The following is a 22793-nucleotide window of genomic DNA, read 5'->3' on the forward strand; positions in this document are numbered from 1 at the left end:
GGATACTTTGGAGATAATGAATCAACTGAAAAAGTCAGACATGTTGAGCACTTGGAGCCCCAGAGGGAAGCTAATTTTATATTAAGTGCCCCTCTCCCCCCACATACATACTTTTAATATAATTAATGTTCTTTATATATTACTAAGAACAACATTATAATCCAGAATATCTTTATCCAACTAATGGCATTGCTACCTTGTGCTGCTCTCTTCTTGGCCTTACTTTGCAATCTGTAAATTTTCAAGTGTCTGTTTTATTAGTTAATTAACTGTTTTAAGATCATATCGTAAATGTTCTGATTTGTTTTTCTGCTCTAGGGCTTCTTAGCTGTGCTTTAATTTTGGGGAATTAGTATGATGAGACCATCGAACTTTTGCTTATTTTAAATATTTGCATAAACATAAAGTATTCATGTATTTGTCTAATTTTTTTTTGTTTAAATACAAAAAAATATCTATATGCAAATCATTTTTTAATTTTCCTGTAGGATCAAGGAGAAAAACCAAAATGGTTTTGTGTGGTTCTTATGTTGAGAGATTATTTAAAATTAAACTGTCCCTTAAACCTTAAAGTAACCTTAAAGTTACCTGTCCAGTTGAAATCCTTTTGCTAGATAATAATATAGATACCAGCGCAATGATGATCTGTCTGCTTGTTGCTAATGCTGCTGTATTCATTCTGATTTTAGCTGGCATCTAGAATGCTAGTCACATACACTGTCATCAGACAGTGGCAGGAAAGTAGCCTGAATGTCATGTGTTTTGACCCTAAATGATACACATTCACTTTATTCTGTGTAAGGAGCCAAGTTTTTGTTTCAATTTTAGGACACCTACCTGAACTCCAAAGTCCGAGTTTTTGTCGAACCAAATACCAAGGTATTTATAAAACATCCGTAATTTCCAATGGTGAATGCTCCTTTATGATTATATGTAAAGGGCATGGAATACTGAGGTTCACCCATGTTTTCCCTCCCTCCCAACCCCAAACGTTAAAAAAATAAAAAAAAGGGGGAAAGGTCTCGAGCCGTAGAGATACATTGCTAGGCACCTGCAGACATAAAAGAAGAAAGAGTATTGAATTGCTAGGGACTTACTTCAATAGCGCTTTGAATATTAAACAGGAGGAAAAAAGAAAAGCTGTATCTCTCTGCACTGAGTGGCAAAGAACTGTACTCGTGCTGGTTAAGTTTAAAATGGTAGTGTTCAATGATCATGTGTGATGGATATTAACTAGCCCCCTCTGCAGTTCTTCTGAAACTTTGGGGAACATTGATATTTTCAAGAGAGAGGGTCCAATTACCTTGCATTCATTTGGGCTGTTATTTGTCTTTCACTGCTCTAGTCAAATGCCATTCCATGTGATGTAGATCTTTGTCAGCTTTCTCGAGGGCATCACGGCAATTGTAGGGAATTTGCTTTATTTTATTCTAGATTTTAAATAAATAAATAAATAGTGACTTGGCAGTGAGCTTGCATGTTACACTTATTTAATTTAAAATATTTATATTCTGCACATCTCCACGGTTTGTGGCATATCAGAAAGAAAACAATCCTTGACAAAGCTTCCAAAGAATTGAACAAAATCTGCAGCACGTAAGCCTGAAGGTCTTAACGTTCACAAGGGTGTAGGACTCTCGAAGAGAAATCCACATTCTGTGCATTATTAAAATGAAGGTGACTAAAATTCACTAAAGCAAAAAATCCCCTGCATAGATCAGCCGCCTTGGTCACAGATGACTGTTAGATCAGTTTGAAGAAAACATCTTTGTTTCTGCTTAACTATGGAGCCAAATAAGACCAAGAATATAAGAGACTTTAATAGAAAGTATGCTTCAGCATTAGTATCCTCACTTGTCCTCCTGGCAGTTCTCCCAGCCCCACCAGTTTAATTGTAGCATGGCCCCTTTCCAAATGCCTTTCCTTTAACAGCCAGCAGGTGGTGCTGATATATAAATGACTTCAGCCTTCCTGGAACTGAAAGGGCAGGCTTGTGGCCTTCGGCTACCATGCAGTACTGTTGTCAATGCGTCACTGGCTCTGATTTAAGCCCTTCTCATTTAGTTTATCTTTAGCATGGTGTAGGGAACAGAGGCAGGGACTAAGATTATAAACAGGGAAAAGAATTAAAGCAAAAGGTCCATTAAGTATGATTGCAAAAGTTGGCATTTCTACCTATAAACCCCCCTCCCCTCCTGGTGCCACTATACGAAGGAGCCTTCCTGCATATATTGTACTCCTTCATTTTCAGTTTAAACTGATTTTTCACCCAGATTTTTCCAAAGCTGACAGTTGGTTTAAACCGATATTCACCCTAATTTTAGGCTGATTTTAAAAAGCTGCTGCAGATGCAATGTTTCAAGACTGCTAGCCACTGCTGGAGGCCAATGTGGGCCAAAGTCCATGCTGTGTTTCAAGTCCTTTCTCCTTACCCCCCAAGCAGCCAGTGCCTGCTACCTGGTGCTGTGAATGCGTAGCACTGGAGCAAGAGGAAACTGGGTCAAAAAAGAAATGTTTTCCTTTGAGAAAGTGACAGGAACACAAAGTGCTGAATGTTATGTCAGAAACAGTGTGCATGATGGTTTGTAAAGCTTCTGGTGGCAAAGATAAATCCTGAGAGCTGAGATTTATGGAATACTCACTTACCAGTTGACTCTTCATGGGCTTGGCAGGTGCTTGCAGCTGGGCTAGCATTAATTTCATATTTCTTTCTGTACCCTTCCCCCTCCCCCCAGTATTTTCCTTATTTTACTCTTTATGTAGCTACTTCCAGTGTTGATCTTTTAACAAATCCTCAGGAAAGCCTTCCACGAGAAGGTCTTACCGCTCTAAATGGAAGAAGTTTACAGTATGGTGTACATCTATGTCCTTAGACCCCTTCACTTGTGCCACGGTGAAGTTTCTGGACTATCTCTGGCACTTGTTGGAGGCAGGCCTGAAAACTTCCTCCAGGGTGCATATCAGCGCAGTAGCCACGTTTCATAAAGGCGTAGGGGATATTCCTATTTCCACACAACCCTTAGTAACGCGCTTTATGAGAGGCTTGCGCCACTTAAAACCTCCACTGCGCCCTCTGGCCCCTGCTTGGGACGGCTCATGAAACCTCCGTTTGAGCCTCTCCACTCCTGTGATCTCCGTTATCTCATGTGGAAAGTAGTTTTCCTTCTCGCTATCACGTCCGCTCACAGAGTTAGTGAATTGCAGGCATTAGTTACCTACCCACCTTACACTAAAATCCTGCATGACAGGGTAGTGCTCTGCACTCATCCTAAATTTTTGCTGAAGGTAGTGTCGGAATTTCATATTAACCAATCTATTATCCTACCTACTTTTTTTTTCCCAAGCCCCATGCAAACCCGGGAGAACAGGCTCTGCATTCTTTGGACTGCAAACGTGCTCTAGCTTTCTATCTAGACCGCACGTCGACCCACAGGAAATCCACTCAATTGTTTGTGTCTTTCGATTCCATCAAATTGGGAAATCCTGTGGGAAAGCAGACCCTCTCTTCCTGGTTAGCGGACTGCATTTCTTTTTGCTACCAGCAAGCAGGCATTCCACTACAAGACCATGTAAAAGCACACTCTGTCAGGGCCATGGCGACATCAGTAGCGCACCTACATTCGGTGCCGCTTGCTGATATTTGTAAGGCTGCTACCTGGAGTTCTCTCCATATATTCGCAGCACATTATTGCTTAGATAAGGCTGGCAGGCAAGATTCCATCTTTGGCCAGTCTATTCTACTCCACTTGTTTTCAGTGTAACTTCCCAACTTCCTACCACCGACCTGTTCAGGGTTCAGGATGCCCTCCTAACCAAATTTCCACCCCTGTTGTTGTGCCTGTTGCACGTCTTTGGGTGCATTTGGTGTATTGCTCGGGCATCCTCAGCTCGGTACGCACCCATATGTGAGGACTACCATCCTGCTTGTCCTGTGAGAAAGCAGAGTTGCTTACCTGGAACAGGTGTTCTCACAGGACAGCAGGATGTTAGTCCTCACGAAACCCACCCGCCACCCTGCGGAGTTGAGTTTGCTTATGTTTTCTTATTTTATTTTTCGAGACTGAAGGGGGACCCCTGCTGGATGCAGGGTTGGTGCATTGCTGGGCATGCCCAGTAGGTGTCAGTCAAAGTTCTAGAAACTTTGACAAAAGTGTTCCATGATTGGGCTCCATCCTGTGATGTCACCCATATGTGATGACTAACAACCTGCTGTCCTGTGAGAACACCTGTTACAGGTAAGCAACTCTGCTATCCCTGGGAAGACATCGGTATTTATAGTGGCATGGCCTGTTGACTAAGGAGTGTTATAAATAGTAGGGTGTGCATTTGTTTTTCCATTTGTTTCATTCATCACGACAGTATATACGTATCTAGTGGATGTATAGTAAATGTGTAAGAACAGATGGTAAGCACGTAACTCGTTAAATGTACGCACGTACTATGCGTTTTTCACATGTACTATAATTCTGCAAGTTACGGGCTTACCGTTGCAACAAATGTGCATCCCTAATAAATAATGTGGTTTGACAGCCTTTTTGTAAGTTATACCTTGGTAGTCATGTGTTTTAAATCCTTCTTCACCCCCTTCCCCCTCAAACACACACACAAAGGCAACGTGCAACAATTAAAAGGTCCATGGGGCTCCTTTGGCCAGTTGTTTGTTTCTTAGTGTACAGACAGGTGAATCCAAAACCAGTGGTTTATGCATCTCTACCAGCAGATGGAGACAGAGCAAAGCTGACATGATGTTAATCAGCCTGCCAGTATTCTCTGTCTCCGTGCATCTCCCTACTGGGGATTGCTTTAAGTTTTAGAAGGAGAAAAGAAGGAAATTTATTTTGCCCCGCTCTCCTGTGGTGATACCATATGGTCCCTCCCTTGGTTGAGAATTCCTGAGGTGATATCCTTGGTTCGCTGTACATACCAGGATCATTCCAGACTGTGGGTTATGTTCCATGTCCAGCAGATGGAGTCAGAACACAAAATTCCCAGGGGAGGAACCATATAACCACACCTCCCCTGTAACAGCTCTCAGTAACGTTCTGACTCCAGCAGATGTGAGCAGGGGACTTGTGGTCCTCAGCTTGTTAGCTTAGGGCTACCTCCTCAGGGGGATCAATTTAAAAAAAAAAAAAAAAATAGGAAGTTTTAAATTTACAGTTTAGGTCACTTTGCAAAGGCTCCCCTTACAGCAGGGGGAGAGCTCTCCGCTGGTGCTGGCTCAATGCTCTCTAGCCTGGTGACTTGCTGACAGGCTATTGCCTGTTTTTTCTTTCTTTCTTTTCTCTTTTTCCTCACTGAGAGCTCAGTTGGGGTAAGTGTATTTTTGTTTCATCTTCTTTTTCAGCAGAAGACTGCAATTTTTTGGACTCCGTTCGGCTCTCTGAGGTGAAAGTCAGTAGTGCCGGCCTCTCCCTCTTGACCCAGGTTTTCCCCCCTCCCTTTTGGGGAGCGACCGACGTCCCGACCTGCGGCCCCGCGAAGCACCATTCCCCGGGGCCACCTGCTGTCGGCAGGTTAATTCCCCGTCAGTTCTTCTTCAGGTCGGTGGGGGACCGTGGCAAGCATCCGTTGCCGGGTCGGCGCTCATTTTAGGCGCGAGCCACCTGTAGAGCCTCCCCCCCCCCCTCTTTCCTTGCGGCGATGCAGTCCGCGGCGCCTTGTGAGGGCTCCGACAGGGCCGGATTATTTTCTGAAGAGGGTCTGTGCTCAGGCGGTTTCCCTGAGGGGGAATGTGCTCCAGCTACTAACAAGGACGTTCAAGCTGCAGACCACGTGGGAAGGAAGCGCCAGGCCCCGTTCCCTCTCAACGCGGGAACGGCGGCCATTTTGTTGCAAGATTCTGATGCCGCGCTTTCTGAGGAGGACACGGATAATCCGTTCCCCCACTTCTAGGCCCGTTTTAGACCCTTACTCAGAGTCTAATCCTGGTAGGCAGAGGGGGGATCCCCCAGGGAGTGACCTCTCAGGATGCCAGGCCTTTTCCCCTGAATTCATAGTCCTGATGTACAGGGCTTTTCTTCAGAGCAGAGACACGACCTTCGGGACCTGGGGACCCTCTCCCCCCAAGATACCATGTCCTACCCCCCTCCTGGGTGGGACCCTCCCTCAGACTCGCCCCCCTTTAGTAGGCGGGGGAGCGGGGACTTCTCGTGGCCCTACCGGGACATCATCGATAATACAGACTCCATCGGGGGAAGGACAATCCCAGGACCCTGATGTGGACGACCCCACCTTGGCGGCCCAGGTGGAGGGCGACGGCCCTAGGGTCATCCGCATCTTCCAAGCGGCGGAGTTAGATGACCTCATTCCCTACATCCTCCAGGAAATGGATATTGATCCCCCTCCGGAACAGGTGGGGCCTGACCCGGCTCTCAAGAAGGGGGACCCACTCCTAGCAGGACTGCGGCCTCTAGCCAAGTCTCTTCCCACTCATCACAGGATCTTGCAGTTGATCACTCGGGAATGGGATTCCCCGGAGGCCAACCTTAGATGAACTGCCAACTCTGATTTCCCAGACCTTGCTTGGAGTTCCTGGGGCAGATTCAGTATCTGAGCCAAAGAGAAATATGTGATTGAAGCCATGCAAGAATTGATTGCTCTTGAGTGGGCCACCCCAGAGATTAATTTCAAAGGGGGTCGGGTTTTGGAAGGCCTGAACCCTCTGAATCCTTTCCAAATGGACCATTATTCTTGTGGAAGACTGAGCAGCCTTGAAGAATGCTCGTGATGAAAAGGTTGAGACTGTCCTTCAGCTAGCATTTGAAGCAATGGCAGTGTCCTTGCAGATCACTTCTTGTTGTTCCTTGGTGGCTCGCTCTTGTTTGCGTCTGTCCCTGGGGTAAATTCCAGGGTAGTTATGGAACTAGCTGCTGCCTTCTTGTGATCTGGTCCACACTTTAGCCAGTAGGGTGACTTTGATAGTAGCGGCCAGGCGTCAATTATGGTTGAGATACTTGTTGGCCGATACGACCTCCAAGGCCAGCCTCGTCAAGTTGCCCTTTAATGGCTCGCTTTTGCTTGGAGCAAGTTGGAGAAACTGACCAGTGAGTGGAGCGAATCTCCGGTTTCTTGTTTACTGGAGGATAAGAAGCAGGTGCAGCACTCCTTTAACATGAGAGGTCGTGCTAGTGGATCGAAGTGTTTTCGACCCCATAGAGGTGTGATCTTTCAGAGGACTCGACCCTTTAGTAGGTCTCAGTCCTTTTGTCTCCGACAACCCAGAAGAGGTGCAGGCTCGGGTAGTGGAACCTCCCAAGATTCCCAATGAAAGTTTCCCGACCCACCCATGGGAACAGGAGATAGTGGGTGAGTCAGCAAACCTCTCTGTCTTATCAGAGGTGGGTTGAAATCACATCAGTGGTTCCTGGAGGTGATACGAGAAGGATATGCGATGGAGTTCCGCAGTGTCCCTCGGGACGTGTTTATGGAGTTTCCCTGCCACTTCCCGCAGTGGAGGGTACATTGGCAAGGCTCCTCAGTCTGAGGGCTGTGGTCCCAGTGCCCAAGACTCAAGGAAATTGGGGCAACATTCCATTTATTTCATTGTGCCAAAGAAGGAGGGCTCTTTTCGTCCCATCCTGAACCTCAAAGGCATCAACCGTTCTCTGCGAGTGAAGCATTTTTGCATGGAAACTCTGCGCTCGGTGGTAATGGCCGTGCCGTTGGGGGAATTTCTGATCTCTCTGGATCTGACCGTGGCATATCTCCACATTCCCATCTGACTAGAATACCAAGGTTTCCTGTGTTTTTTACAATTCTGGGATGCCACTTTCAGTTTCGGGTGCTGCCCTTTGGTCTGGTCTAGCCACAGCTGCCTGAACCTTTTCCAAGGTAATGGTAGTTGTTGCAGCAGTGTTGAGAAGGAATGGAACCTTAGTACACTTGTATTTGGATGACTGGCTGATTCACGCCAAATCGCTGGAAGAGAGCGCCTGGTGACTCTCAAGATGATTTTCCTGCTGTGGGAGCTTGGCTCAGTATTGAACCTGGCCAAAAGCAGCCTGCAGCCTGCTCAGTTGTTGGAATACCTAGGGGTTTGGTTTGTTTCGAAGCTAGGCAAGGTTTTCCTGCCGGAAGCTCAAATTCAGAAGTTGCTGGTGCAGCTTCGTCTGTTGATGAACTCTCTGCACCCAGTTGTGTAGTCTTACCTGCAGGTACTTGGCTAAGGCTGCAACCCTGGAAGTGGTGCCATGGGCAAGGGCGCATATGTGTCCTCTGCATCTCTCCCTGCTGTCTTGGTGGAACCCACAGTCTCAAGACTATTCAGTTTGGCTCCACTTGCTGATGGAGGTCGCCTCCCAACTGCAGTGGTGGTTGCAGGCAGATCATCTTCCTAGCTCTACTGGACTGGCTAGTACTTATGACAAATGCGAATCTTCATGGTTGGGGAGCTCATTGTCAGGAGCTGACAGCGTAAGGACCCTGGAATGCAGAAGAGTCTTCTTGGAACATCATTCAGATTGGAAGCCAGGGTGGTCCGGTTGACATGTTTACGGTTTGGCAACAGGCTGCAAGGTTGAATGGTTCAAATAATGTCGGGCAACGCAACAATTGTGGCAGAAGTGCATCTCCAGAGGATTTCAGCCTTACATATAGCAGGAAGAGACAATGTAAGGACAGACTGCTCAGCAAAGAGTCTGGATCCAGGAGAGTGGGCGTTGTCAGATGAGGTGTTTTAGCTGATTCTGGGGTCTTCTGTTCCTAGACCTCCTGGCGACTTCGCACAGTGCGAACATTCCGTGATTCTTCAACCACATGAGAAATCTTACGTCATTTGGGGATCGATGCCCTAGTGCAGGAATGGCTGGAAGACAAGTTACTGTATGCCTTTCCTCCATGGCCCATGTTGGGCAGATTAATTTGAAGGATCGAGCATATAGAGGGATGTTGTTCTTGATAGCTCTAGACTAGCCCAGGAGACCATGGTATGCAGATCTGCAAAGGCTCCTCCTGGTGGACTCTCCTCTTCGACTTCCGGCACATAGAGCCCTGTTGCAGCAGGGACCTGTCCTTCACGAAGATCTGACTCAAATTTATCTTACAGTATGGTCCTTGAAAGGGCTCGCTTGCTGAAGCAGGGATACTCTGCAGCAATGATTTCCACCTTACTGAGAGCTAGAAAGTTCTCCACTTCCTTGGCCTATGTGTGGAGAATGTTTTGAGGCCTGGTGTGAGGATTGAGGTACTCTTCCTTCCTTGGTCAAGATTCTGTTCATTTTGAAATTTTTGCCGGATGGCTTGAATAAAGGCTTGGTTCTCATTTCCTTGGTGCAAGTAGTAGCTATCACCTGTTTCAGGGGTCAGGTAACTGTTGGTTCCTTGTCGGCTCATCCTGATGTGACTATTTTCTGAAAGGAGTGAACCATCTTTGTCCTCCCTTGTGGTTTCTGGTGCTCCTTTGGAATCTTAATTGGTTTTCTTGGTAGGCCCTGTATTTATACCACTGCGTACCCTGTCCTTGAAAATGGTGTTCTTTGTGGCAATTTGCTCTGCATGCAAGGTTTCCGAATTCCAAGTCTTGTCTTGCTGTGAGCCATTTCTCCAGGTGACTCTAGGGGGGCGGTACAGCTGCATACTGTTCCTTCCTTTTTACTGAAGGTAGTCACTGAGCTTCACTTGAATCATTCCATCTCCCTGCTGTCTCTGGACAGAGAGATGCAGAAGAGTATAGTCTGTTGCAACCCTTGGATGTCAAGAGACATATTGTCAGGTATTTAGAGGTTACTGAGCCTTTCCGGAAGTCAGATCACCTGTTTGTTCTTCACGGCGGTACTAGACAGGGAGAACCGGGTTAAGGAAGTAGTCACAGCTGCATACAGGGATGCTGGGAAGCCGTTCCCTAGTCAGATTAAGGCTCATGCCGCTAGGGCTTGAGCAGTGTAATGGGCAGAAGTTAGATTGTTGTCCCCTGTTAACATTTGCCGAGTCGCAATGTGGCCCTCCTTACACACCTTTCCAGGATGTGCAGGCCCGGGAGGATGTGGCCTTTGCACATATGTGGTATTGACTGGACCGCGGACAGCCTCCTGCCCTATTCGGGAGTAGCTTAGGTACATCACACTTGTTCTGGATTCATTTGACTGGACGCTAAGAAATTAGAAATTACTACTTACCTGATAATTTCCTTTTTTCTTCAGGACAGTCAGATGAATCCGACTTACCTCCCATGACTGCCAAATGTTTGCAGTATGCTCCTCTTGTGTGACTATGTGTTATAGGGATTAGTGGTAAGTTTTTTAATACAGTCCCTAGACTAATGTTTATACGTTCTTGTCTGGTCTCATTGTTGGCTGAGTATTGAAATGGTTACATGTTTCTAATCCAAGATTTTTGCTAGTCTGTTGAGAATACTGGGAGGCTGAAGTCACTGCAGGGCTTTATGTACTGACACGTTAATTTGCTCTGTCTCCATCTGCTGGTAGAGGTGCATAACCCACTTGTTCTAGATTCATCTGACTGTCCTAAAGAAAAGGAAATTGTCAGGTAAGTAGTAATTTCTCAATCTATGAAATAGAAATAGAACATGAAAGCAGATAAGGACCATTCAGCCCATCTACATGTCCTATTCATTTTTATAGTCCCATCCTTTCTGTAAGAGATCCTCTGTGCTTGTCCAATGCTATTTTGAATTCTAATACTGTTCTTGTCCACCACCTTTTCTGTAAAAAAAAAAAATATATATTTCCTTAGATTACTCTTAAGCCTACCCCCTTTCTCATTTATCTCATGACCCCCTCATTCAAGAGCCTTCTTTATATTGAAACAGGCCAATCTCCTATGCATTTATTCTTTCATATGGCATTTGAGTGGAAGTCACAGGCTACAATTCAAGTTCCTGCTTGGGCAGAGATTGATGTTCAGTAAGGAAGACTTATGCAAATTTCCCTGCACTCATTTTAACTTTATTTTACATGCTTCCCAAAAAAAAAGACAAACCTGCCAAATACTTGAATAAAATAAGCTGCAGTTTTGTTTTGTTTTTTAAATCTTGTACCAGAACTGCATAATTACATTCCCTTTTATATTACAATTTTTTTTATTTTTCAAGATTTAAAGTTTCTGGAATGTTTATTTATAAGACAGACAATTACATAATAGTACAACATTCAAAACATTTTCAGTGTCATCAATAATTGTACATTGCAGATCTATAACTAAATGTTGATCCTTACCGGCACCCTAGGATGTCATCACACTGATACATGCAAATATAAAGATGGCAGAAACAGATCTAGGACTCAAACTGGTTTTTCTAAAATGGTGGGGTAGGGGGGGGGGGAGCACAGGGCCACATCTTATCGTCAAAGGTACAGAAAAGAAAGCACAGACAAATTAGTATGCTTATGATTCTAGTTAATAGTGTTGCTTTAATTTCCCTAGTATTGTATTAGTTTCTGTTCCCTAGTGAAATGATAATCTCATGGTGGTTAAATAAACTGTGACCTTTATGTTCGGCATGGCCTGGTTCTTTTGCAGATAATGGTCTGTTAAAAAAGATGGGGCATCTGTGTTGAACTATGACCACCCACTCCATTTTTTTTTTTAATTGTATGTTTTGACTATGTCCTCTTGACAAATTTTGCTAGATATTTTATAAAGTTATCTCTCTTTATTTTTCTACCCCCAGACCCTGGTAATATGTGCCAAACCTCTACTGCTGCCACAACACCTGCGACTCTGACATCTCCCTTCAGCATCACCTCCTCCATGGCTGTGTCTGGGACAATGACGAACCCGGTCACCGTGGCAGCCGCAATGAGCATGAGAAGTCCAGTCAACGTTTCGAGTGCAGTCAATATAACTTCTCCCATGAATCTTGGGCATCCTGTAACTATCACCTCTCCTATATCCATGGCCTCGCCGTTATCACTTGCATCATCTGTCAACTTGCCCACCCCAGTCACCACTCCAGTCAATATAGCGCATCCGGTTACTATAACAACTCCTATGAATCTGCCAACACCAATGACATTAGCTGGCCCTCTAAATATAGCAATGAGACCTGTAGAGAGCATGCCCTTTCTATCCCAGGCTTTGCCCTCCTCACCTCCTTGGTAAAGCAATCTTCTCTAAACAGTATTATATAAAAGTTGATCAGTAGTTAACTTACCAGCAGTTTTGGGTAAGAGGCGTAAAAAAGTTAAAAGCTAGAAAACATGAAGACTCATCTAATTAAAGGTGGTAGGCAAAAAAAAAAAAGTATCCACTCTTACATGCCTTCTCCTTTTTCATCTTTTAGGGTATTTGGCTTTTACCCTGCTTTCTCCCTCTAGGTACCTACTTCTTCCTCCTTTTCCCTGACTTTTGGGGATATTCAAGATGGTCTCAAGTTACTGACCCCATTTGCTCTCGGGGGTTCTTTCCTACTTGATTCTTGTGAGCTTTCCTACCTAACTAAAAGAAAAGAGCTCCAGTTGTAGCAGTATTGAGTAACTGTCTTATAGACTGTCCATGTGGTGGGACTAGAGAGAGCAGGATGCGATGAGGAGACAGGCAAGGCAGCAGGAGTGGTGAAGATGTACTAAGTGACAAAGCCAAAGCACGTTAGAAGCCGTGGCAACTCTGACAGGACAGAAATCTATTGTTTAAAAGTGAAAATATGTTCTCTTGTCGCTTTTAATTAACAGCATTGGTCATTTTAGTGACTTCCTCATTAATTGATGGTTACTGTTCACATTTTAGTGTTTGTGACTTTCGCTCTGAACCACTTCATTGTAAGCAAATCATGTTGAGTAGAGCACACAGAGCATAAAGCCCTTTGCAACCAGTCTAAAGATGCAGAATCCCTTGTGACGTCGTGTGTGAGCAGAGTAGCACATCTCATATATTAAAAAAGGAAAAATATTGGTCCTGATAGTACAGGATAGATTGGTACTTCTGGTAGCCTTACATGGCCGAATAGAAAATCATTGAACTTTTGTGAACCATTTCAGGAGAACATAAGAATATAACAAATGCCATGCTGGGTCAGACCAGTAGTGCATTGAAACCAGTATCGTATCGCCAACAGTGGCTAGTCCAGGGCTCCTAAAATTACTGGCAAACTAAAATCTGAATGTTCTATTTCATGTTCTCATCAAGAATTAAGAGGTGGAGAAACCAAAGTTTATCTAATAATTTATGGACCTCTTCTTTAGAAATGCATTCAAACCTTTTATAAACTTGGTTATACTACTGTCCCTAACCACATTTTCTGGCAGCAAGTTCCATAGCGTAATTGTGCTGTTGACTGAAAAAATACTTACTTAAATTCGTTTTAAGGCTTCTACCTGTTTCAGATTGAGGAAGTGTTCCTGAATCTAGTATTAACTGTTGCCTATTAACTGGTTCCCTACCACACAAATTTATACCTTCACTAAGCTAAAGAGCCCTAACATGTTTAGCCTTTCTTCATAAGAGACCTGGTCTATCCCCGTAATCATTTTTGTTACCCCTCTTTGTACTTTTTCTAGTTCTGCTTTTACCTCTTTTGAAGAGTGGCAAAAAAAAATTGCACACAATACTCAAGCATGTCTGCACCATTGATCAATACAAAGGCATTGTTATCTGTTAATCAGTTACTGAGCCACAATAGGAAATTGCCTCCTATCCCATGACTTTTCAATTTCCTGAAGAGTTTCTGAGGGACTTTATCAAATGCTTTCTGAAAATCCAGGTACACTGTACTGACTGATTTACTGTTATCCATATGCTTATTTACATCTTCAAAGAATTCTAATAGATTGGTAAGGCATGACTCCCCTTTGCTAAAACCATGTTGACTTTCCCCATTACATTTTGCCTATCTATATGCCCAGTAATTCTGTTCTTAACTACAGTTTCTACCATGTGGCCTAGCACTGTCATCAGGTTTTCCAATCTGTAGTTTCCTGAATTCTCTGGACCCCTTTTTAAAAACTGGCACTGCATTGGCCACCCTCCAGTTTTTGGGTACAGTAGCAGATTTTAATGATATGTTATAGATGAACAGAAGTAGATCTGAAATTTCATATTTGAGTTCTTTGAGAATTTTGGGGTGAATACAATCAGATCCTAGTGATTTGTTACTGTTTGATCTGTCAGTTTCCTCTCATATGTCCTCCAGTTTAACAGTGATTTTGCTTCAGTTCCTCTGACTCATCACCTTCAGAGGACAGTTCCAGTACCAGTATCTCCCCAACATCCTCTTCAGTAAAGACCAAAGCAAAAAATTATTTTTCCTGCTGTGGCTTTGTCTGTCAGTGCCCCTTTTTACTTTCTCATCTAGTGATTCAACATATACCCCCTTATAGGTTTCTTGCTTATGATGTACTTGTACAAGTTTTTTAGTTTTTGTATCAGTGGCAAGCTACTTATTATTCTTTCCTACCCTGCCTTATTAATGTTTTGCATCTTACCTTGCCAGTGCCTATGCTCTTTCCTATTCTCATTTGGACTTACTTTCTATTTTTTTTAAAAGATGCCATTTTGGCTTTAATAGCCTCTCACAGCACTATTTAACCATGCTGGCAGTCATTTGGTCTTCAGTCAACCACTTTTTTTTTTTTTTTTTAATGAATGGAATGCATTTGATCTGGGCTTCAAAGATTGTTTAACAATACCATCTCCATGCCTTATACAGCTTTTTTAGCTCTTGAAACTGCCCCTTTTAGTTTCTTCCTAGTCTTTTCATTTTATCAAGGCTTGCTTTTTGAAGTTGAATGCTACTGCTACTTCCTTAGTGTTCTTTCTTGGTGATTATATCAAATCTGATTGCATTATAATCACTATTGTTAAGTAGCCTTAACACAGTTACCACTTACACCAACCAGCTCCTATAAATCACTGAGAATGAAATCTAAAGTAGTTCCTCCTACTTTGTGCATTCCAGGACAGTCTGTTCCATGAAGCAATCATTTATGACATTTAAAAATGTTTACCTCCCTTGCATTTCCTATTGAGCTATTTGAAATTCCCCATTATTATGGTGTTTCCAAAATTAGCCTGGCGGAGAGAGAACATTTTGAAAACCTTCTAGAAAAAAATCTTAAGCCCATTTGGAACATAAATCGGGTCCTGGCAGCAAGGAGCCACTTTTTTTCTATTTTGATTTTGTCTGTCAAGCTTCGTTTTGCTCTTTTTGGGTAGCCTCATTTGGAACCAGCCTCTCTTGGGCTATGGTGCCATGAGTCTTCCTTCACAACTATCCAGGGTTTTACCCCTGTTTTATAGAGCAGTGTCTCACAGGCTTTTCATGTCCAAGGCACACCAATATTAACAAAAATACCACGTGGCACACCAGCCTACACGGAGCAGGCAGGCAACATGGACATGAAGAGGATTCATATAGTCAAAGAACTTCTACCAGTCATCTCCCCTGTCGTGCTACTCAGCATATGAAGCGTTGTACAAAGATGAATGAGACTGACTCTTCTCGGAAGAGCTTACAGTCTAATTGGGATAAACATGCAGGGCAAAAGAGATTGGTGGAGCTTTCCGTGCTTTCCTATCTCTTCCAAATTTTAAAATGGGGAGAAGGAGCAGCAAAGCACACAGACTCCTTCTCAGCTCCCTTTATATACAGTTGCAGGAGAAGGGAGTGTGTGTGTGTGGGCAGCCTGCTCAGTTAACTTGTTTGCCAGAGCTCCTCTGCTTCTGCTTCTAACACAGAATAAGTCACATCTAGCACTTTGTGCATGCTGTCCTTACCTCCCAGCCTGGAGATAGGACAAGGCTGGAAGGACTCAAGGGAGAGGCTCAGGAGGAGGGGCTGTGTGCAGTGTGTATGCAGCACACTGAGACCCAGCTATTCATGTCCTGCACACTGCCCATTCACCACACACCAGAGCTCATGCTGGGGTTAGGAAGAAGCCGTGCATGCTTACACATGTTCTCAGAAAGGAGCTCCTACACATTTAAGAGCCATCACTAGTGTCTCTTGATGCTGAGAGCAGAACGAGGTGCTGACCTTTGTCTGAATATCAATCAGTGGTGACTTTTCCATGGCACACCTGATCAGATCTGAAGGCACACTGATTGGGATACACTGTTAATAGACAAATCCTCAGACCTGGCAGTAACTGGATTTGGCCAGGGACCACAGGCTGTGGTTTCCACCAGATTCTAGTACACTTGTTCCCCCTCCCCCCCCAGTCCAACCTTTTGTGTCCCTGTTCTGCAGTTGCTGAGATGCACTTTCCATCAGCACCAGTGAATGCTGCCTCTGCAGCATGCCTAGGGAGCAAGAGCCAGGCCCAAGAATCATACCTGAATCATCCGCACAGCAGTGTGGTGGCAATGCTACTTATCTGCTAGGCCATGCTCAGGGGGCCTCTGTTTCTCATATTTTTGTACCTACTGCAACAGCAATTTGAGTAAATCTGCCAAGTCTCCCAGATGCAAACAGACCTAAAATGGGAAAACCAGCTTATTCTCCACTAGAGCAATACACGTGCCAAGCATTGCCTTGTAACCATTTCAGAAGGAAGTCTGTATCAGAGCAAGACAGGTCTTTTTGACAGTCTTTGTGGAAAAATGACTATCACAAGCCAGTGGCCATCATTGAAGTCTAACTTTGAATTCGTAAGACAAAATTATTCTGTTCTTAGAAGTTTTTTCAAAATATTTTCGGTTCTCCTGAAAATGACCACAAGGGTCAATGATTTTTCCATTAAGGATTGTGTAGTGACTTGAAACCTTAACTTGCTTTTGTAACAAGGACCCTTGTTTTGATAACATGCAGCAGTAGTCCAAAAAGCTAGCAAAATGATAGGAATTGAGAGTATTTGCAAACAAAGTAGCAGCATGCCATTATACTGGTCCATGGTGTATTCACATCTTAAATACTAATGGGAAGTTTCAGACCTGGGAAGTCTGGGTGCTCTTATGCAACAGTTAAACTTGGGTGTGCTGCTGAGGCCCAAGGAAGTTGGCAGCTGCTGCGTTGGTGGTATCTTCTGCTGGCCAACAAGTGATGCCAAGGATCATCTTGGTGGAAGCAGCCTTTGGGTTGGTGTGGCTCCCTTTGCTACCTGGAGTAAGAGAGTGGAGAGAGAATCTGGGGTGGGGAAGGGAAATGTGCAATAACAAAGACATTTAGTGCATCTAGAAAACTAGGACTCTTCAGCTTAAAGGAAACCGAAGAGAGTTACCATAGAGATATATAAAATCATGAATGATATGGAGAGAACAAATGGGGAACTATCTTTGCCAATACAAAAGCTGGGAATTTAATGAAACTGTCAAGTGGCAGGTTTAAAACAATTGTAGGTTATCTGAATGAAGTTCAGTCTGTTGCCCTGGGTTGAGCGCATCCTTTAAACAAGATGGACAGTGCTAGGCATGCCCCGTTTTTAGGCTCTTCCTCTAAGCATTGCTGAGAGCAGAGCCTGAATCCAAAGGACCATTAGCTCAGCCCACTTGCCCGCTGCTTATAAGGTGTGATGCTTTGAACACGTGATTGAGTTGTGGAGGATTCTAGGCAAGAACTTGCTTCTTTTAAGATGCATTTCTGAAGGGCATCTTTTGTGTGATATTTAATTTTAGTCCTTGTGGATATTTTAAATGGTTGCCTGTCTTTTTTTATTTATTTATTTTTTTCAAATAAATAGAACAGTAGGCCAACTTATTAAAACAAAGTAAAAAATATATATTGTTGTTTATCCCTGTAATCAACTAGACATTATGTTGGGGGGAAAAAAAGTAAAAAATGAACTCCTCCCCCTGCTAGCAATCCTGTCATATCCTTAATATGGCGGCTATCTCCTTTGGCATGTCAGTTCTAAACCTGCCACCTCGGCAAGGGCATAACGTATCATCTCTGTGTTCACGTTTTATTACATGAGAGAAGACATCACACATTTAGGCAGGAATGAAATGCATCTCGGAGAATGTGCATTTTACCCCGGGAATACGTTAATGTCAGGCAGCATTCCCTATGGGAAAGGCAATACCAGCTCTGATATGCAAAGCATATAAATTTAGCATTCTGATGTCATTTACACACTAGGGGTTGTGACCAGATTTGAAGAAGGAAAAGAGTTATGTAAATATCACTTGACATATTACCTAAGGGAGTATTAACCTTGTAGTTGATTATTTTTTTAATAATAATGTTGTGTTTGGTAAAGACAAAAGACCAAACAAAAGGCTGACGAGGAGGAGTTGAGCTGCGAGGGATTCGAGGTTCCCCTTCGGTTGGTGCCCGCCAGGATTCCTTGGATGAAAAATTTAGTGCTTCATAAAAAAAAACAAAAACCTGTTACTTTAAATCCTCAGAATACAGAAGCACTGTAACCCTCTCTCCCAAATTTTAGCCTGTTATTGCAATAGGCAGCATCATAGTTGTTTACTAGAAAGTTTGTCTTATATTAAATTGTATGCATTTTTTTTTTTATTCTAACCACTAACTAGGTTGTGTGCCCCGTTTCAGGACAAACCAAGACCTTCATTTTTATTTCACTATTTTTATTTCATTTTCACCCCCTTAATTTTTAATCAAGTGGTGTGGCAATCTGCTTCAAATGGTTAAATATTTATAAACATTCATTTTTCCCCCTTCCCCTTTTTTAAAACATTTCTGTCCATTTCATGCGCTTGGATGACAGTCTGACACCCTCCCTGCTTTGTGCTGGTTTCAGATTACATACGTAGATTTTAGCAAAGTGGTGATATTACACACATTTTATTACCTCTTAGGACATTTCTCTGTAAAGTAGAAAACCAAAAGATAGAAAACCAATTTGCTTTTAGACCATCATGTGACACATTAACTTTTTTTATTTATAAAACATTGTGTTAAAGCAACCTAAACCAAGACACTACATTTAGGTCAGATGGTTTTTATCCTAACAGAAGTTAAGGTGGTTGGAAATTGTGTGTGTGTGCGAGCGAGTGTGTGTGTGTGTGTTTTCTCAATGAAGGCTTGTGAGGAATATTCCTGCTGCGGCTGTGTCAATGGGCGCAACCAGCCTTCATTGACAAGAGGGAGCTGTACTATTAAATACAAACAATTCTAGGGGCCTGGACTACATAGTTAAAATTTAAAAAGAAAAAAAAAGTAGAGCTAAGTGTAAAAATTAATTTTATAAATGATCTTTTGTACTCTAGGACATTAAACTGTACAACTTTTGTATATATAAAAGCTTAGGAGCTTTCTGTTTAGCAGAAAGCAAACACATTCCTACACTTTTAATGTATATGTTTGTTATAATGTCCATGTATAACCTCATGCCCCATGTTTGTGCCTTTTAATTAGTTTTGTCTCAATAAACAAAAATGTAGAAAATAAGTGTCCTAATGGGTTTGTTGTGGTTGCTCTTGATCCACAGTGTGGACATTGCTGTCTGTTTCTCTAGCAAGACATAACTCTTTGACTTGGAAAGTGACCATGAGGGAACTCAACAGTAGGAATCATTGGGTAGAGGAAGAGCGGGAATGACGTAGTATAGCTGTCAAAAGGCAATTGTATTTGCCTTATACCGTGCCGAAGATCAGCAGGATCTAAGGTGGTCATGTCACTTATTTTTTATGTTGATAAAAGAACACATATGAAACTACCTTCCATATTTTGGATTAATTACATGCCTTTCAAACTTGTGCTCAAGGCAAGATAGAATTCTGGTACAGTAGGTCTGTGCCTGGCCCAAAAAGGGCTGCAATCTTAAGTTGGCATCTGTTGATAATGGTTAGATGACATCAAATTCTACATGAACTGACAGTATGTGATAGTATTTGTGACTTTTTCTAACATGGCTTCTCCTAGGGTGCAACAAGTTTTTATGACCATTTCAAAATTATGTAGTGCCCTTCTCCACCCCCCCACTTCCTCTCGTGAAACCGTTCAGCATGTGAGCTTTGTATTGATATGATCAATTCTCACCATTGCAGCCTGCTTTTTAGTCTATAGACTTGGGATTTTAACTTCTGCAATCTTTGCATTTTTAAACTGAAAAAAAAAGTAACATTTATAGAGCAATTGTAAAATTAGCCCCTTTTTGCTTGCCATGCAAATTCCAAGGTGAAAAGATTTAACAGAGAGAAGTGATTTCTGTATGTCAGACGGGGATAAAGTAAGGGCATCCAGACCGGGAAGTAGTGGAAGAGCTGAATTGCATTTGCCCAGAAACCAAGAAACTGAGTTAAAGAGCAGCTCCACTAGCAGAGTCAGTAAGAGAGCCTGTTAATCTGCATACTTATTTCTCTTGTTATGTTTTGTCACAATACTACTATCGTTCCAATCCAGGAGCTGGTAGCACCGGATAAGCGCCATCATTTCCTCTCTGCACGCTACTTCTCCCTAAAATGCCCCATACCATGATCCTTTTCAAAATTTGTGGGCCATATGTGCTAGTCTCGCAGTACACTGGATGAACATAGCCTGCCGACAGTTCTGAAAATGCCCGTGGCGCCGGCATGTGAGAGGGCAGAAGCATGGTGGGCTGGCAGAGGCTGCGTTTCAGTGGGGTTTTACCACTGGAGGTGTTAGTATTTTTTTTGGCAGAGGACCACACTGGAGCCAGTAGATTTCATTAGGGAGGGGAACCGCCTTGGCACATTGCTAACGTGTATTAATCAGTGGGATATACTCTTCTGAGGAAAGGAGCACTGGGGCTGAGTGACCCAATTCTAAGAGCCTGCCTCCACTTCATGTGCTGTTTCTTGGGAAGAGGTTAAATGGAAAGGCGTCTGTTATGTGTAAGCATTGTCTTTAGTCCCTACGGCAAGGTGTTCCGCACCTGTCCTAGTGACCCCCACAGCCAGTCAGGTTTTGAGGACATCTACAATGATTATGAAAATCTACCTCATGCATATCCTGAAAACCCAATTAACTGTGGAGTCCCTGGGACAGGCTTGGGAAGCCGTGTTCTCTAGGCAGCCATAGTTTGCTATTGAAAAAGTTCAGCTCCTCCTTGAAAGAGCTTGGCTATCTATTCACTCTTCCAGAGGGTGGTACTTGTGTGTGTTATGTTAAGGCTTTCTTAACCAACCTGCTCACACAAAGTAAAAGTGTCATCTACTAAAATATATTTAGAGGACTGATATATGTCCTTGGACAAGACATAATGGATTATAGAGCACCGGATTGTTTGATAAGTTGACACCCTCCGACTTGGTTTCTGATCCTGGTGTTCTGTTTACTTACAAGTGTGAAACTTTGTAGACTCTTTATAATAATTTAGTAGCTGCTGGGCACATTACCACTTGCAGGATAACAGGAATAAAAGTCTAAAGACTAGCTTTAGAGAGAAGGGCCCATTTCGTCAGGTCAGTGCAAAATTCTCTTGAAAACTTATTAGAAATGGGTTAGTCCAATGAAAAAGTATCGCATATGACGTGTTGGATCTGTAAATTCTACAAATCCAGGTGTAATAACATGTCAGCTATCTTACTAGGTAGAATATTGTTATATATAGATTTTTAGCTGACACAGGTGCCTACCTTGCTATATAGCTTCTTGACCCAATTTCCATGCAATAAATACTTGTGAAAAATAGATTCCTTTGTCACTAACTTATAAAGCACCCAGAAATGGTTTATTTTTATGTATTTACATGAATGTGCATTATTTTTGTTTAATTTAGAACAGGAGGTAGTGTTTCCTCTTTTCCACTTTCTTGTCCCTACTCTGATTATTGTGCCTCTGTGTGCACTCAAAAAAAAAAAAGGCAAATAGACTATAAGGAATGGAGAATAAATTGGAAAATATCATATTGCCTCTATATATTGATCCCATATGGTCATTAATGGAGTACTAGAGTGTTTGATACTGGGACCTGTTCTGTTTAACATAAATGATTGGAAAAGGGACTGCTGAGTGTGGTGATGATATTTTTGTTAAAAAAAAAAAAATTGCTAGGATCTGCAGAAAGACTTTTGTGAGAATGGGAGACTGGGCATCTGAATGACAGATAAGATTTAATGTAGAACGATGCAAAGTGGTGCACATAGGAGAAAATAATTCCAACTACAGGTACACAATTCTGGGGTCTGTATTTGGAGTCACCAACTAGGAAAATGACCTTGGAGTTTTTGTAGACAAAACATTGAAATCCTCAGCTTGGTGTGCGTTGGCAGTCAAAAAAGCACAGACTATTAGGAATGATCCAAAAAGAAATGGAGAATAAAACAAAAAAAATGTAATATTTCCTAGCATGTAGACAGATGGACTCAGGTTTATGATCCCCTGCCAGCAGAGCAAGCTGAAGTCACAGTATATATAACCCTGCATTTACCCAGCCTGCCACTATTCTCCGTCTCCAGCAGATGGTGGTTGTGCTTCTCCCTATGGGCATTGCTTTGAGCTTTTTGAAAGGAGAAATTTGAAGTTCTAAATTCAGGAAAAGAAAGCCCTGCTCTTCTGCAGTGATACCTAAAGGTCCCTCCCCCAGTTGAGAATTCCTGAGGCGATTTCCATGGTCCCTCAGAGGTGTGCCTTGGTGTGGTAGCTGAGTTTCCCAGCATGGACTTAGCTGCTAGTTCAGCTGAAAAGCAGCAGGTGCAGGAGGCCGAGCGTGGCTGTGACACGTGTCTCTGTACTCAGCTGGTAAGCGCTGAACTCAGGTAAGGTTTAAAAAAAAAAAAAAAGTGTTTTACCTGAATCAGAGACAGAGGGGTTTCAGGACTTCTTCCGGTCTCCATTCTTGGAGTGCTGTGCTGATGTTCATTCCCGCTCCCATTGAGGAACTGGGCAGCCTGGAGGGTTGAGCGGCCCCTGATGGGCTAGGTCCCGTAGTTTAGGCTTTATTCTTGAACACCGCATGGTAGGCTGCAGTGGCTGTTTTCACGCGCTCTTGTGCGTGTTCTGCTGGCTGTCAGTGTGGCAGCTCTGCGCA

At 43.1% G+C, this 22793-nt stretch overlaps 1 protein-coding gene across 2 annotated transcripts in view; it reads left to right on the forward strand.

Annotated features, from left to right (window-relative positions):
- Positions 1-19073, forward strand: part of VEZF1 (vascular endothelial zinc finger 1) — a 64595-nt gene extending 45522 nt beyond the window's left edge. For both annotated transcript variants that reach the window (XM_029611828.1, XM_029611829.1), the window contains exons 5-6: positions 829-879; positions 11630-19073. In XM_029611828.1, coding sequence (XP_029467688.1) covers positions 829-879; positions 11630-12060 — 482 coding nt within the window. In that variant the 3' untranslated portion in view covers positions 12061-19073. The remainder of the gene's footprint in view (positions 1-828; positions 880-11629) is intronic.
- The last annotated feature ends 3720 nt before the right edge of the window (positions 19074-22793 follow it).

This window comes from Rhinatrema bivittatum, chromosome 8 (genome assembly GCF_901001135.1).
Source record: "Rhinatrema bivittatum chromosome 8, aRhiBiv1.1, whole genome shotgun sequence".
Classification (NCBI taxonomy): domain Eukaryota; kingdom Metazoa; phylum Chordata; class Amphibia; order Gymnophiona; family Rhinatrematidae; genus Rhinatrema; species Rhinatrema bivittatum.